Below are 17,889 nucleotides of genomic sequence, written 5' to 3' on the forward strand. Positions count from 1 at the left end.
ACCTGCTCTGTTCTTAGGAATAGGCTTAGATTTTCACCTGGTAAATAGTCACATAGCCCCACTGGATTTGAAGAACGTCAGTTTTATCAAAAGCAAAGAAATCTCTTTTTCCTCCCTTTGCCAAGCAACCAGACAGAGAGTGGCTGCACTTTTAGCCAACATCGTGCCTGGCTGCCTTCCCCACATGCGCTGACTGTGACTGCTTCAGCACAGCACTACTCAATCTGCTTGAAGCTTGAGGACAGTTTCCAGCTTCCCCGAGCATTTCATTACCTTATCTTCATTATTTAGACAAATATAGAACACTTCTCCAGACAGGTCGAAGGGCGCCAGTTTATCTGCATTAATATAAAAACAACCCTTTATCCACAGTACCCAGCTTCTCCTTGAAACTCAGCCACTATCCAATGAATGCTGCAAATAGCAGGATTTGTGTACACCAGTACTAGATGCACTGCACTCCTCATTTGAACCTGTTCAGCTGTGTTTCCATTCTTTGCTTTTTGTTTTGCTTCTCTGAAATGGTGATTTTTCCATTTTCTGTCTTAGTGTTTATTGTTAAACAACCAGTTTGAACAATACTCATGATCTAGTTGATGAGTTCTGTTTTACATGTAGATACAGTGTCCTGTGGCCATGTAATGTTAATGGCAACTATTACCTTTGAACTGCCCATGAAATCTTGCCATGTCCTGGTTATCTTACTGCTAAGAATAATGCTCTGTAATTACGTGGAAGGAAAGGGAAGCCCCAGTTATTTTATTCTTCAATTTATATGGAACTATGCTACAATAAATCAGTGAAGTGATAGAGAGTTATGGAGGCAAGGACTTACTGTACATTTGTTGTTTGGTTTTTTTTTAAGGATCACTTATTATTATATAAATATTAGGTTCTTAAAAACGTTTAGACAAAGCTTATTCTCAGGTTTCATGCAATTCTAAAAAATAAGAGGACTTCTCAGGAAAATAATCCTATAAATGTAGCTGTATATTGAAATAGCATTTCAAATGCTTTCTTCTAGGGGCTCTAACTGGGACAAGAAATGCTTTTTACACTATCTAGGATACTTAGCAAGAGTAGAAAAGGGAAGGAAATTTACCTATAATAATCCATCCCACTGGACTACTAGAATAAAGATCCATTCAGAGTTTGCTTGTCCAAATTTGTTAGGTCTGGAAAACTTTTATTATTTTTTTTTCTAGCTGAGGAGAAAAATCCTAGAACAGAAGGAACATGCTTCAGAGCAGTATTTCAAACAGAAAATTATCTTCCCTGAAGATCTGAAACATGATTTTGCTATATTTATTGGTTTTATAACAGAGAAAGGTCAAAATGTGAACTTAACCAGCAAATACAGCAAAGCCTCTTATGCTTCTTCTGTCCTAATGGGAATAAAAGTAAACTTGCATCTAGTACTTTAATACTGGTGGGTCTTGGTTTTCTCTTTTGTATGAAAATATTCTGTGGAATATTTGGAGTACTGAGACAAAACAGGGTCTGAAAAATCGGATTCATATGAGTAGGTGATAAATACAAAGTTCAAAAATTAAATTAAAAAAAAATGGAAAAAGGGAAAAATTATGCAGAGGCACTTCTCAAGAGAGAGTCTAATCCATTAAGCAGCTGACATTCTGACCCATCACTTCTTCTTCATTTAGGATCTTTCATCCTTCGTGCAAGAGGTTTCTCATTACTTTTATCTAAACATTCTCATTACTTCTATCTAAACAAATCTAAGTGCATTGGCATTCTTCTCCAAACAATTTGCTGAGAAAAATCCTCTAAACAGTCACAGTCTAAAGTTTGAACAGTGGGACCTAACAGATGAATTCTGTTTTCTCTTTTCTTCTGAGCCAATGACCTAGACTATGTAAACACCTTCCTTCTGGAATTAATTTCCATCCAAAATAATTTTCTTTCTAGAATTCGATTTTGAAATAAAACAACGAGGTGGATGGCAGGACACTATGATGCAGGCCCCTGTTCTGTCACATAGTTTCTATAAGACACGGGTGAGACGAAGCCAGATCCACAGAAAACCTCCAACATAGGTATTCCGAAAGGTGTGGATTTGAGCTCCTGTTCAGCTCCTCCCCAGTAGAGCAGCTTTGCTCTGAGTGTACCTTAATCCACATGTTAAAGTGCTGAAACTCTTCAGAAAGCACGGAACATTCATTTCTTCTGCCCCAACACAACAGTCTTGCACTCAACCCAGCACCTCCCTGTCCATCGGGCTCACCTGCATATTGGAGACCTGAGTTACAGCCCTCCACTCAGCTCTGCTTAGGAACGAGGCCCGGAAGTCACTCTACCCTCCCCAGACAAGGCAGCTGTGGCAGCCTAGTGGGCCCCTGCAGAAAGCCCCCTCTAAGAATGTCTCTTGCACAGACAGCAGCCCTTATACACCAAGCTTTCACAGCTCCAAGAAGTAGCCTGTAGGCCCAGCGTGTTGTGAGTGCTGAGTCACAGACCGAAGATATCTGAGGTCCACATGCATCAGTGGAAGAAAACATTAAGGGCAACGAAGCTGAGAAGCACAGTATGTCACTAGATTGCATAGGGCTGGCACCAGGTCCACTGAAGATCATGGCCAGCCTGATCTTTTTCAAAAAAACCCTGCTCTTCCTCTTTAGGGCCTATCAGTCCCTTCCCTGCCCCAGAGAAGTTCCTGAGATTAAGAGCCTAAAAATCTTTAAGCTGTGACAGGAAAAGTGAATGCATTTCACAGGATCCCAGTAGTCTCCCTTGTGCCCAGCTCAGACAAGTGGAGACCACTAACAGTTAACTTGGAGCTTCTCTATGATCTCTGACAAGTTTCTGGGCCAGGTAATTAAATTGTTCCTGCAGAGGCTTGCAGCCCCCCCAGGGGCTTCTGCAGACAAAGCAGGAGTGTAGTTGTTCCTGCCCAGAGGGGCTACATTCTCATGCACTTCCTACTCCTTCGAGCTCTTCAGAAAGCAAATGACCAAGCTCAACTTTTAACAATTAAGTTTCCTGTGGTTTTTTTTTTTGTTTGTTTGTTTGGTTTTTTTTGTCACTGATGAAGAATTTGCCTGTTTTGGACTGAATGATCATTTCTGAACTGTTACCCAATATATACACTTGCAAGTGTGACTCCCTGTGACATTTTTGCTAAACTAATCAGTTCCTGCTGCTAAAGCTTAATAAATGTTACTTCTTTGCCATGCAGGGCCTGAGGTCTTTCTGCTAAGGAAAAGAGAGATGGGAACTGAACTTTGGAAGAAGTTTTCTGTAGGATCATAACTTAATTCAACTTTTAACCCTTAATATTTCATGCTAAAACGACTCATTAAAAATGAGAAACTGAAAACAAACTCTGTTTTTTTACCACTAATTATATTCTTCCACAAAAATCACTTACTTCTATGTCTGGGAAAAAAACACACACTGGACTTGCCACTGCAGGCAAGATTCTGCCATTCCTCATACCTTCAACACATTCTATTGTCAATCCAATATTTAGTTATCTTACTTATAAGCACATACAAATAGCATTGGATTTTGGGCTGCTCTTTGGAACGTTCCCACTTCCCAGTGTTTTTAGGTGATTAATAACCAGATTTCAAGCTAAAAGGAGTAGGGTGAAGATGGTTTACAGCTCCCTGAAACAGAAGTAAGAGTTTAACCTATTCCTTTTACATCATAAGTATTCAAGATAACAATAGAAAACATCAGGGTAATAGTGCCTTAATTACTGCCTTTCTCCAGAAATTATTTTGGAAGGGCAAAAAGCCCTTGGTTCAGTACAGCAACTCTGGCATCCTCACAGAGGGGTCAGTGACAAATTTCCCAAGCAAGAAAATGGTGACAAGCACAACTGAGGTGCCAAAACTTAAGGACTAAAGCACTCGATTTGTCTCTGCCTACTTTGCACAGCTTTGTGTTCTGTCTTCGGCTTTGAATGACCTGTTTCAAAATTTTCTGGTCTGTGAGCATATCTTCTAGGTGTACAAGGAGATACTTCAGGCATATAAATTCCCTAAGGAGATCAGGTGCACATTATATCATGTAAGGTACACTAAAAATGATGTACCATTTAAATAGTACACTACACTGATAGGATTAGACTATCAGAAAGTTAAAAGTCATTTCTCTAGGGAAAATACCAGGCACTACAACAGAACGTCATGGTACTGCTCATCTCTTCCTCCTTCTGCCTTTTTATTGCCAAGTCCTTTCATTTCCAGTGTTTCTCTGTTTAAATTTAAGAATATCTCTTTGCTTCTTAACAGGATGAAGCATTTCATCCCAGAAACGTTTACTGGTCATTGAAGATGATGCATAATTTGTGTTTTGCTCATTAAGGACTTCCCAGCCAGAATTCGCCTTTTTCCTGAATACTGAATACTTCTATTTGGCATTTTGGCAGCCTATTAACACTAGTAAAACATTGTTATGAAAACACATCAAGTTGTTCTTAGACTACAATCAGTCTTCCTGTTATGAAGTCAAGTCCAATCTGGACTTCAAGTTTACTTCTGAGTATCAACGTAAGATACAGTCTGTGAAAGTTCAGTATATTATAGTCCGTCCATTCCATCTGCTATATGAGTTAATCTACTTCTTTATTTAGTGTTAGTATGTTCACAAAAACAGATATCACATTCACAAAATGTAACTTCTGAAGCATTTCCTTGGTGGCTAATTTCCCCTTCATGAATACTGGAATCTACTGAGAACTGTCAAATGAACTTGTTTTGGCTTTATTTCTTTTGCTTACATGACCACGTGAAATTTCCTCCAATTGCCTAGCAAGCCCTCATAGCTACAGTCTCAGATCTCCATCTCTTAGGCAGTTAAATTCCTTTTGAACAGTGCACATCATCTTCTGAGCACATAAGACCTTTACACACGCTCACCCCCAGTGTCTAAGTTCCTTTTACATCCCTCAGAAGGCTTCATAATAGAAAAATGATTTTCATAAACCAAGGGAGGTTACTCACAGTGTGGGGAAGGAACTGGGACACAGATGCTTTGTCCAATAGTGGTCCAACTTTGGGACAGAGGAAATAGAAACCAAATCTCCTTTCTTCACGTTCAGGCCCAGGCATTCCTACATAGACTTGTTAATCAAACTAATGTAATTGCTGTGTCCAGTATAATGAATAGTACAGACTAAGTTTTGCTTTTCTATACATATACTGCATAGTGGGTCTACACGTATTCCACATTTAGCCTGCCTCATAGAAGCATAAAACTGCTGTTTCAGTGCCTCAGAGATAATTTAAGCCAGTGTATGCTGGAAGTGAATATTGTGTCAAAGTACATACATTTGAAAATTTGACTCTCCGTGATCACAAGGAAGATCAGAGAATTTGAAGGCAAATTAATTTAATTACAAAGGTATTATTTATTTCATTCCAAATGTTTTGTTCCTAAGCATTAGTTTAGAGGGGATTTTAACTTGGCTAATCCAATAAAGAAGAGCGAGTTGGAATAAAAACAGCAACAATTACTGCAATTCCTCTTGTTCCTCTTGCAGAAAGCAACTTATCCTGCCATTAGCTTTACACTTTCAAAAACAACCTTTTCTTCTCACCCACTGCTGACATTTACCAAATGAACCACCTCCATTAATAGCAATGTTTTAGTAAACAGTCTTTCTTCCCTGCCACAGCTGTCTCATCCAGTGCACGTAATCAACCTGCTGGGGAGAGCTGAGTTATTAGAGATATAAGACTGATTGAAATTAGTGATTCCCAACACTTAATCCCAGTGTGACAAAACAAGCCTTTGCATTTTTTAAGCACTTAAGTTATCTCAAGCAAGTATGGAACAACAATGACCTGAAATACCTGTTGTTCATTGTTCTATCATTAACTCATGAGTTACTGGAAGTTTTGGAAAATCAGTTGAACGCTGATCCCAAGTTTGTTTAAATTTGTCATCCCAGGTATCTCTGTATATGAAATGAGTCATAATATCTGCAATTTCTTGGATTTTTTTTTTAGGAAAGATGTTAAGGCTCTATCCCCAGCCATCTGCACCTCATAGGAAGAAGTCTTAAATAAGCCTTTGCAGATTTGGCCAAGACACCTTTTGCACATATTTGTTGCCACGGCAGATGTTTTAATGACACAGAAGAGCTCTAACGACAAAAGCATCTCAGAGTCACTTTATATCAGGAGTTTGCCACGGCAAAAGGAAGACAACTGTGGAAGCTAAGGAAGACAGATGGACTTCAGAACAAGCTCAGACATTATATCAGGCAGGAATGGAAGGTGCCCAACCTGTCCCAAAGAATGATGAGATCCAGCAGAGAAGGCTCCACCAAAAATACTGCTAAGTTGTTCTGCTGAGCAGTACTGCTGCTGGTTGCAGGTGTTTTGATACATACATGCCCACTATCAAAATGTGGGCATGTGAGCATATGCGTATTTTTGTATTAAAAAAAAAATAGTTAAAAATAATAGATATTCTGTTATTCCACCATGGCTTCACTTTCTGGGAATACCCCTCCTTGTGGTTCCTCACTCCCACAGTGCAGATGCTGAAAATCTACTCCTGATCCATGAAACCAGTAGAGAACCATCTCCAGTCACCCTATTTTCTCTAAGCACTACCTTAGTTCACAGGAGGCTGTAATGAAGCCATTAGGCCTACTGAAGGAGAAAGGAGCTATTTAAAGTAGATCTAGCACCAGAACTGGACTGAAGTGGAATTTTCCACATTGTGTGTATGAGAGATCAGGCTGAGACTGAGCCACGCTGCTGCAGAATTACCAAGGATCCAATTATGACTCTTCTCCCTTCAGTCCTGTAAAGCTCCATTTCTGATTACACAGTCAGCAATAAAGAAGTGGATGTTTATCTTAAACTCTTACAGTTCTCCCCGTTCCCTCGTGCTCCTTGTCAGTTTGCCCTTAGACTGCAAGGCAATATATTGTGTAACCACCCTGGAAGCATATTCTGGATGACAAAGGAAGACCTTCACACAACACAGATTCTGCCTTTAACATTCAGAGCTATGATGCCACTAATAGCAGTAAAGCATTAGTAAAACAACAACAAGAAGCAACAAGGCTGTCAGCTCAGCATAATGTCTCTTCCTTTCCTGGACTAACATAGAGGATACGCACTCTGAAGGTTATATCTCTGCCAGTTTTATGTATTGACCTTGACGTCCTGTCCGTTACAATATTCTTTAAAATCCATCATCTTAAACTAAGTTAGAAAACCTAATTAGTAACAGAGACAATGAATAACAAGCTTAAGGGGAGGGAGGAGAGAACTTCTTGCAGGTGGCCAGCTCTTAGCTGAATAATTCTCTGTGCAATAGTCATGCTTCAAAAATTTAATTTTCTGTAATTTCATTTAGGATGGGGAAAACAAAAGAAAATGAGCAAAGTGATATAGGATTTCATTTATATGCTGACAGGTAAGTTCATCTAAAGTTTACCTATCATAGCTGAAGTACCTTTCTTCCAAAGCATTTAATTGTATGAAACAAGGGGCAATAAAAAACAACACAGGACCTACTTGGCATTGTTATTTGATATTTTTACACTGAAAAAATAGAAGCCTCTCTACGTCAGGCTGATTGTATTAATCTGTGATTCCTGCAGTCCTTCAGACTTGATTGCTTTTTGATTCTCACTTAGGGTACATGGTGATAAAAATGCTGAAATTATAATTCTTATTTAGAAGGCAAAGGGGTTCCATGGTGAGTCAAATATTCTGCTGCCTTAATTAAAGAGTTGCACTGAAAAGCTTAGCTGATTCTGCAGAACTCCACTTGGAGCACAAAAAGGGCATTAAGTGCAGACAGATATTGGGGACCACCCTTACAATTGTTCTGAGCTACATTCATGTTGTTGTTGCAGCATATTACGGAAGAATAACCAACATCAAATTTGAAATATTCATTTTATCTAGAAAACAGAAGTAAAATTCAGTCCTCTCAGTGATGAAAATATATACTCCTTAATGGAGTTCTTTAAGTGTTATCATTTCAATTGAAGATTCTGAAGAGAGATTTTCAGCAACAGAACACCCTAAAGAAAAAAAAAAAAAACCTAAAGTATCAAACAATAATTGAAAGTCTTGATTTTGAAAGTCAATGATTTACAAGTACCAGCTCCCTTTGAAATGACTGCCAAGAAACCTCTACACTCAAGGTTTTTATTCCCTGAGAGCAAACATTGCTGTAAGAACATAAGCCACCATTCTTTTACAGAGACAGCAGTAGCTGATGGATTAATATCTTACGCAATGCTCTGAACTATCCATGCTCCCTCAGGATTCAATTTGTACAAATCAATAGTCATCACTGTTTCTTTCAATTTTTCATATGACCACAGCATTGAGAATTAATATTTTACTGAGATAAATAACATTAAGGCTCCAGGGGGCACATGAAACTTGGGTACACATGAGTACCATATTAGAGCTCAGGTAAGGTTCTATCTGCTTAGAGACATTAAGTTAAATCAATTTTTATTTGATAATCCCAGAATCCAGCATTAAACTTTCAAATGCTCCCTTTGTGCTGGCGTTCCTTCTAACCTTATGCCTAAGCTCAAGTCAAATTACGTAGATGTATTTGTGGTTTCTTTTCCAGATACCTGACAAAAACCTAGGCAGCAAGAAAAACCCTAAACAGCTTGTCACAGTGAAATTAACTGCAAAGGATAGCAAGGGTTCTACTTGCCCCAGCATCTAAGTCTCAGTTCCTAAACTCTGAAACTACCCATTACTAGAGAACAGAATTGCAGGTTAATCTCAATTTTACCAGATATTTTGGCACAGATCAGAACTGTACAGACACACAGTTCTTACCTGATGAGATCCTGATCAGAGAAGGAGGAAGCTCAGTCTCTATCAACTCCACCAGTGAGACTCACTTTAACCAACAAAATAAAAGGGGAATAAAGTCAGAATTAGCTCTCCTGCTCACAGATGGCACCTGAGACAAGAGCACAGCTGAAATGACTTCATTTACTCAAAGATAATGAACTAATGAGGGATGTAATTGTGATCCTAAAAGTTCTCCCCTTTGGGCTAGGAAAAATCAGCATGCAGGCCCTTCTTGACCAAGGTAACAGATGCTTTCCAAAGGAGGGCTTCAGACTTGAAAGCTTGCTGCATCCTTGTTCCTGAACAAGAACATACTGTGTGATCAACCCTGCCTGTATCTTTTGGATGGAACCAACAACCCCATCTTCTACTCAAGCACATATGCTCCTGGTGCCCAGCAATGCCTCCAGCCATTCCCTCTGCATTTGCAGGTAGCTAACAGCAGTATGAAGCATCTTCAGCAGCCCTAATGTTTGGTTTCAACTTCACAGCTGGGGAAAACTAGCAGCTGTTTTGTTATTCAAAAAACAACAGAATAGGGACCCACTGGGGTTACTTCTGTGTGTAAGTGGGTGAATCAGGTGAATAACTGAATGATGCAGATCAATTAAGACTAACTTAGTTAATAGAGTTGATTTGCTAATTAGATCACTTGGTGAATCAACTGCAATTCACACATGACAGAAATATTAACAAATATTAAATGCTTACAATGGAACAGATAAATATTGCTGCTGAAATGGTTCTGAAGAAGGTGGTCACTACACAGAAGTTTTCTCTTAAAGGACTGGAGATGGATATGATTTTCATAAAATCCTCTGGATGGGAAGTATATTTTCGTCCTAGCTTGTACATCTTTCATCACCCTGACAGCTCCCAGTGGACCATAAGTGTTCACTGAAAATGAGCTGGGAGAGAACTTCATGATTAGGATCCATGCATAGAGGTTGATTGTGCCAAGACAGCGTGGATCTGCTGCAAGGAAGTCACATAGAATCATGAAATTACCAAACATCCCAAATTGGAAGGGACCCATAAGGATCATTGAGTTCATTTCCTCTGTACAGGATCACACAAAAATCTGACCAGAAAAAATGAAAGAAATGTTTTTAAAATTGAAAGGTGATTTAAGAAAAAGTGTGGAAATAAAAAAAAAAAGGGGGAAATAATGAGACTGAACCTCTCACACATTTCCTCTCAGAGCCTGGAAACATATCTGGGCTATTTGTATCAAGTGATGTACACTTAGGGCAGATGAGCCTCTGATGTTTGAGCTAGCTCAGTGTCATCACAGTGGAGATCACTGGGAAGGAAACACTAGAACTATTATATTAAATGTTTTTGGAAGGCTTAAAATGCTTTGGTCAGGTATAATTAATATGACCTCCCAAACAAAAGTAGAGCTGCAGCTTCCGGAATACCAGATATCCCATGATGAGTTAAGAAAATGCTGAGCTATACAGTCTGTGCAATCAGAACAAACTGAAGATGCAAGACGAACTTGGGGGAACAAATATGCTGCTCCCCACACAGGAAGAAATGAAAAAACACCCACAAAAACAAACATACAAACAAACACACAAACATAATTGTTCACTTGGTGGTGCAATAACGGCAGAAAGTGGCGTTCAGTAAATATTTATGGAGTTCAGACCATGGCTGCATTATTTTAGTGCTTTCATATGGCTCCTCTTTGGAACCAACTAGCACTATAAACTGGTGTCTTGTTTCTTCACAGCATCAGTCTTTGTTCCTTGTGAGCTATAAATGCTGGGTTTGATCCTAAACAGGAACATTAACTGTCTGCGGATTCCAGTGAACTTCTGGCAGTTTATACTTGCTTTGGATCTAACTAATTAACAAAATTCACACAGGATCTTCTCAATAGTGCAAAATTTGTAACATTAATGATTTATCTATTTGTTTTAATAGTGTTCATTTATATTCTGTTTTACTGATGTTTTCCTGCATGCAAGGATTTACAGGTTTAGAAAAGCTTTTGTAAAGAATTTCATTCCAATCAATTTGATTTCATATGAGTGAGCTGTCAGAAAAGCAAGTCTACCTAAAGAAAGGATTTCCTATAAAATTCGTATTGTGTGTGCATAACTTCACAGTTGGGCTATTGCACCGTTTTGAAAGGATCTAAAACAGGAGAACAGCCCTAACAGTTCTGTTGCCCAGCTGCTGAATTATACATAGTGAAAACTGACCCAGCATTGCGGTACGTCTATCAGCCATGGAGCCTCCCAGCTCACGGTCACAGCTTGTCAGGTTTGATGGGAACTGGTTAAACACAGTGTCAGAGTGGGTTACCTGGGGCAACTCACAGAATGAATGCTCATCAGTCAGTTGGCAGTCTTGCAGAATCTATCAAGTCCTGCAAAATGCTGGAAAGTGATTGAGTACGAAGACTTCCAGTTATTGAGTCCTGGCTTCTCTTTTCCCATGTTAATGCTTTCTAAGCATGAACAAGAAACCAGCACCACTCAGTGTCCTGCTACAGAGCTCTGTCACACCAGCCATACTCAGTGAGAGCTAACAGCTGCCCTGCTCCCGGTGCAGGACTTCGGCACCACCTCAGCTCACTGGGCATAGCAGGCCTGCACAAGGCCTTCTGGTGCCTGGCCAAAGGCAATGGAGTATTTCGGAGATACAAATCAAAAGACTTCCTAGGTGATCTTAGTGGTCTTTTCCAACCTTAATGATTCTGTGATTCTAGACTTGCATCAAGTCAAACAAATGGCAAGCCAAATGCATTGTCGTTGCCTTCACCTGCTATGAGACCTGAGATGAAGCCTGAGTCACTGGCTGAACATTCATCGTGCACTTGAGATTCAGATCCCACAGAAAGAAGGCACACTGTGGCCCTGCCAAAGAGTCACGTGAAGAAGCAACGACAAAAGGTGTGGACAAAGCTCTCTGATCTGTGTGTACCTCGGGAGCAGCACAGGAATCTTTGCTTCAGAGCCTTTTCTACCAGCAAGGACAAAACAGCACTTAGCTCTGGCTTGAAAGAAGGCCATGCAGACCAGAGGTCAGAGACATCTCTGGACCCAGAACATTCATCAGTCCGAGAGTACATCCAGTCCTGTCGCATCAAGAAAAAACAAGACAGAAAAGTGACTGTGTGTTTTTAGGGCCTCTGACCCTACTGCCATTCTAATTCAAATAAGGAGTCACAGAAATGTTGCACACAAGATTAGGCATCTGTGCAGAATATCTAACTGATATCTAACTTATCTAACTGATGAAGCTTTCTGTTTGTGCAGCCCTGCGTGTACATCAGTGACTTTCTTAATGAACTGCAGAGAGGCCTGCCCAGCAGTGTGAGGCATTCAGTGCAGAAGTTAACCTCACTTTCAGGACAGAGAGTTATGTAATTTACCCGTACATTGCACCGCAGACGATGTGGGTTTTACTGCCATTTCATCCCAAGTGCCCTGTGATGTTGAAACTTTCACAGTTCAATGAACAGTAAATTGATTCTCTTACTAGGTCAGCCCTGGTAACAGGCAGAGATTTAAGCTGCTTATCACAACATATGACTAAGTAGTGTTTCTGAACTGCATCTCTTCATGACAGAGGGAGGTTAGACTCTACTCCAGCACCCTGGCTGCTGGCCTCTGGTATTTGGTAGCGTTTGTATGGAGTGCCAAATGTTATTTACTTCCTAATCTGCCTACAGAATAAAAAGAATTGCTGCTCTGGGCTATTTCAGAAAGAGAATATGTATGACTCACGAATTTTATCTTGGCCTCAAGCACTGTCAATATATGTTTTACTGTGCTTTAAAAAACAATTAATGCAGATTTCTATGTGTCTTAAGAAGTCTACAGATCATTTAGTGATTTTCATGAGGCGCTAAACCTTACACATCCAGCAAAGCCAAGTTATTTGTTGTTATTAGTCAGCATAATCCTTCGTCAGAAACTCCAGGCTATATTCTCTGTGCTAGAACAGATGCTCAATTCATATTTACTGTCATATATGGCAACAGCTGTACAAGAACCATATCAAACCTCTAAATCCTATGCACATCTATGGAAGTAGGTTCTGAGCCCAGCTCTTTTCTCAAAACCCTGGGTTATAACCAGATCTGAATTCCCACAAAGTCTGAAAGCGCTCTGTTATGGACCTGGATTCAGCATGTCTGGCTTGGCTTGTGTTTAATTTTAGCAGCTACCCACCGGTATATTTGTGATCTTTCCATGTTTTGCCATTCTGAGTACTAGATGCTTAAAGGCAGAGATTTTGCTGGGCAAAGAGTACAACTGTACCGTGTTACCTACATTAACTATCCTGTTTGTGGCATCTGCTATCTAGAAGTGACTTTTGTAGACAAACTTCTTTCCCACAAATAAAAAGCCTTCATCCTTTAAGTTTCCACAACCCCACTGTTCCCACCCAAGATAATGTCCTTTCTCACACTCAAGGCCCTCATGTTCTCTCTCACACTCTGACTTTCAGCTGTCTTTCAGAATCACTCGGTTACACAAAAAGTGGCACAGGGGTGATGAGTAAAATACAGAAATCTCCCTCCTGCATATCCTACTTTCAGGGAACCAATGGCACTTCTATTTCATCAAGATGATACCAGACTCCATTACAGAAGAACCCGGGCCCTATTCTGTGCTAGCCCAGCAAAGTTATCTTCAGTATTGCAGACAAGCTGGAACAAGATACAAATCAGGAAAGGAAGGAGTCGAACCTATTGAAATCAAAATCTGCAGCTCCTTTTTGCCTGGAGGACAAAGTTAACAACAGTAACTACAGGTGTGCCCCAGCAGTCAATACTCACCCAAATTCTGTTTAACATTTTCATTAATGATCTGGATTACAGGGCAAAGTTTGTCCTCAGCAAATCTGTGGTTGACACAAAGCTGAAAGGAGTGGCTGACTCATCAGAGGTTGTGCTGCATCCACAGGGACCTCAGTAAGGCAGAGGCTGACAGAAACCTCATAAAGTTCAGCCAGGGGAACTGCGAAGTCCTGCACCTGGGGAGGAACAACTTTCTCCTCATAGACAGTCAAAAGCTGGAAAAAGAAAGTGCAGCTTCCCTCGCCCTTACCACCATGAACATTCGAGAAGAAGCCTTTCCATATCAATGCATGCAGGTCTGTGCAATCTCAGTTCAGCATGATAAGAATCTAAGCCTGAAACCTAAGAATTTATTTTCTGGTGGATATCTTAATCTTCAAATCAAGACAGAAGTGCTTTCCACACCTGCAAAAAGTCTGCTTAGTCAGATGCAAGTCACATACAAGAAAACTATCTACAACAAAACAGCTTATAATGAATCTACTGTATTTACTTTATTCTGATCAGTGCCACTCCACTGAAAATGCTGAAATGATATTTTAAGCAACCTAGCATACCCTTACAATCTTTTGTTTTGGTGGGTTTTTCTTGTTTTGGTTTTGTTGGTTTTTTTTAAGCATATCAATCAGTCAATGACATATCTCCAACATTTCCACTTCTGTCTTTCCTCAGTATCATTACTGAGGAAGGCTTGACACTCCACAACAACCAAAATTATCAGTTTTGGTTGTTGTGGAGTTCCTTACAGGTATGCATCTCTACTTCCACGCAATCTAGGAGGAAAAATCTTAGTTCTTAGAGTGGTGCTAAAGTCTAGGAATTTAACAGCATTCTAAAACGCAATGAAAATGTGTGTTTGCTATTCTTCTATCCAGTAATAAATACAGAAAACACAACTATGCACAGATTTAAATCACAAGAAGTGGTAAATCATGATGCTCTTAAGATTTGAGGCAAAATTCAGTAAATTTATTGAATCTTCTTAAATTTCAATAGGCTTTGGCTGGGTCTCTTTATGATATTAAAATCCATTTGTTACTAAACATCATGTTCAGTACTGCAGTATGCAAATGGTACAATTTGTTAGTATTATTATGCAAATGTTCAGGTCCAACCATTCTCTTCTTGAAGTCTCAAAATATAATTTCTGTAGACATCAATCTGAGTTACCCATTTTTAATTGCACTGTATACAAGTATTACAGAAGAATACAATACAGTATTCACAAAAATCAGGGGCTTATATGAAACCTACAAAGAGCAGCACAGCATCGATGAAATAAAGGCAATATTTCAAAAAATAAAAAATTATGCTTGGCAGATTTGGAAAACAGTGTTAAAGAAAAAAAAGGCAAATGAATTGGCACAGTTTAACAATCTAATTTCTAAGTGCACTTCATAATAACTCTCCTTAAAAGCTGCTGCTTTCCCAGAAGATGATGACAAAAAGCCTCATTAGGACACCACTGTTTTGTAGTGACAGGTTTTATTGCATTGCCAGCTGTGAATCTAAAAAGAAAAAGAAAAAAAGCTCCCCAAATAACTATAAAGGTTCCTAAAAAGCCAGTTTTCTTTATTATCATCAAAAAATAGCAACATAGCACTTCCATATGTTTGTGAATACCCACATATGCCCTTGTTTAAAAAAAAATAGAAGTTAAAGAAAGGTGATTTTTGTTTTCGCTTCAAAAATAATGTAAACATTTATTAATGAGATATTTTGGTGATCAGAGAGATATGTACAATGAGATAGATTTGAGTCCAATCCTGCAAAATACATGTTTGTGAATGCAGACTTGAATACCTGTTGATCCTGCTCATTTGAGCATGAATGATTAATGTAATTGAGGACTGGCAGGGTCAGACTCTTAGCTTCACATAAACTTTTCCACAATCTGTTCTAGGCTAAAAAGTATAGATACAGTATATACCCTGTATATTGATTTTTACAAAAGGTGTTCTACAGCTCTAACTCCATTATTGCTAGACTAAAAATTAATATTTAGAGCAATTTACATGAATCATAAAGGATAAAATTGAGATGCAGCTTCTGATGATTGAATTTCCACTTGAGCCATTTTAAACTGGGTACACTGCAGCCATTTGCGGAGCACTGACGAGCTATTGTTCATTTGTCCTGACCCCTGTAACATCCTTAGGCTGTGATGGTTGACATTGCTCTGGATGGCTTGGAGGCGTAGCTGGAGTCCAGCAGACAAATGCTGTTGAAATAACGCAAAACATTTCATTTATCTCCATTAATACGTGCTTTTATTCTGTACTTATTGTCATCAAGTGTTGTTAGTGAGGGAAAGTTCCTGCACTGCTCCAGTGTCACATTTCTTTCTTCCACATCCTGCGCTGTAGTGTTGCCATGAATGAAAAATGTGCCTACAAATCACTAGGACTCCCAGTCCTGATCTGTTATGGGATTCTGCAACCCAGAACAAGAAAACTGCAGCTTGGGGAACAACCACTTCAGTAAAAAGTAAAAGGCTAGGCTGCAGAACCCAGTTAGAAGTATTCCAAAAGGGAAAGGAAGGGCAGGACTGAGCACAGGGCACGTATCTTAGCTGATGATGCTAAGATACCCAAGACCTTCTGAAGTGCTGAGCTATCTAGTCCATCTGGATGTGATACAATGACCTGTTTTCTGAGAGTTTGGAGACAAAGTCTAGGGATCCTTCTTCTCAGAATTTACAGAAATAAGTAAGAGTAAGATTAAAATAACAAGCTACTAGAAACAACTTACCTTAAGATTTGACTGTATCATTGGCAACCACATTGGTATTAACTGCAAGAAGAGATGGATTTTGTTATTATACAAGTGACTGTAAACATGCTGTAGTTACTGTGAGACAGAGAAAGGAAGATGTAATGCATTTAGTTGTCAAAATGGACACAGACTGAACCATAAATCTACAAATATGGTTATTTTTCAATGATGTGTATGTTTTGTGGCAAATAACTTGCTGAGGTTAAGAAGCCAGCTTCGTTTGCAGTTTGATGAATCAACAGTAGCATCTACTGATACCCTGGGTAGGAATTGCCTTAGTATGAAATGAAAATAAAATAAAACAAGTTAAAAGAAATAACTTCCTATTTTCCTCCACGGACACATCTGTATGTGTAGGTGGGCAATAACAGAATGAATACAGTACATATTCTGCATTGGAAAGTACAAATCAAGAACTGAAAAGACAGAGAAGTTCCCAATAAAAAGCAGATATTTAAATGGTAACCAGCACTTCATAAGCCACTAGGTCAGTGTCACTGCTTCAGTGCAGAATAGGACTGATATGCTCGCAAGCACGGGTATACTCTCCTGTATATATGCAGAAATGTTGATATTCATTTCAGTCTCCTGCTCTTCAGAGAACTTCTAAGCATAACATGACAAGCTTCTAGAAGATAGAAAGGCCCTTCTAACAAAAGTGTTCATGTTCTCCAATATTCATTTAACCACCAAGGTTATTGTTCTAAAATGTTCCTCCAAATGGTATCAAAATTTGCAATGTACCAATTATGCTACCGGGAGCTGCAAGTTAAACCTAATCGCTATTGACAGCATTAGATAAAGTGCTGTTTGCCTTGTGCAAGGAATGATAATTGTTTCAATTTCAGTGTTGTTTTTTCTGGAGAATCATATGCAACTCTGTCAGGACCGATTACTTAGCCTACCAAATAAAGAAGCTCAGCATTGACAGATGAATGCCAAAACAGAGGGAAAGTAGCCAGATGCAGTAGGTGTGGGAATTCTCTATGCCATTTTGTTAACTCCCACACTAAGTGAAGTGCCTAGTAAGGTCTAGTGCCCCCAAATCCAGATGTGAATCTTGGAGAGGTGGGAACAGGAAACATATAGTGAAAAGCCATGTTCTGTGTCCTACTGCCATCAACAAATATCACTGAAATTTCACCCTCAATTAATGACTTCACTATGAAATTAGCCAGTGGAGACAGAGGTATAACAAGCAAGGAGAGAAGGTAGGCAGAAAATCCAGGGAAGGGAACTTTTCTTGGGGCCAATGTTCCCCTTTGCATCTGAACCAACTGACTGGACTTCTTTTAGAGTCAGCTGAAAACAATAAGCACTTCTCATCACTGCTTTGGGACAAGATGAACTGGATATCTAAAATAGATAAAGATGAGTCATGACCTAAAAATATGTGTTTATATCCATTGACTAGAAAGAGTAGTCAAGGAAACTAGCTCGTATTGATATTTATGCCACAGAAGTCTAAGGTTA

At 39.3% G+C, this 17,889-nt stretch overlaps 1 protein-coding gene across 3 annotated transcripts in view; it reads right to left on the reverse strand.

Annotated features, from left to right (window-relative positions):
• Nucleotides 1-14,802: 14,802 nt before the first annotated feature.
• Nucleotides 14,803-17,889, reverse strand: part of UNC79 (unc-79 homolog, NALCN channel complex subunit) — a 96,063-nt gene continuing 92,976 nt past the window's right edge. For all 3 annotated transcript variants that reach the window (XM_065750958.1, XM_065750949.1, XM_065750965.1), the window contains 2 exons: nt 16,393-16,434; nt 14,803-15,862 (listed from right to left, as the gene is read on the reverse strand). In XM_065750958.1, the coding sequence (XP_065607030.1) occupies nt 15,662-15,862; nt 16,393-16,434 (243 nt within the window). In that variant the 3' untranslated portion in view covers nt 14,803-15,661. The remainder of the gene's footprint in view (nt 15,863-16,392; nt 16,435-17,889) is intronic.

Source organism: Cyrtonyx montezumae, unplaced genomic scaffold (assembly GCF_038088225.1).
Source record: "Cyrtonyx montezumae isolate F1298 unplaced genomic scaffold, pur_monq_1.0 scaffold_10, whole genome shotgun sequence".
Lineage (NCBI taxonomy): Eukaryota > Metazoa > Chordata > Aves > Galliformes > Odontophoridae > Cyrtonyx > Cyrtonyx montezumae.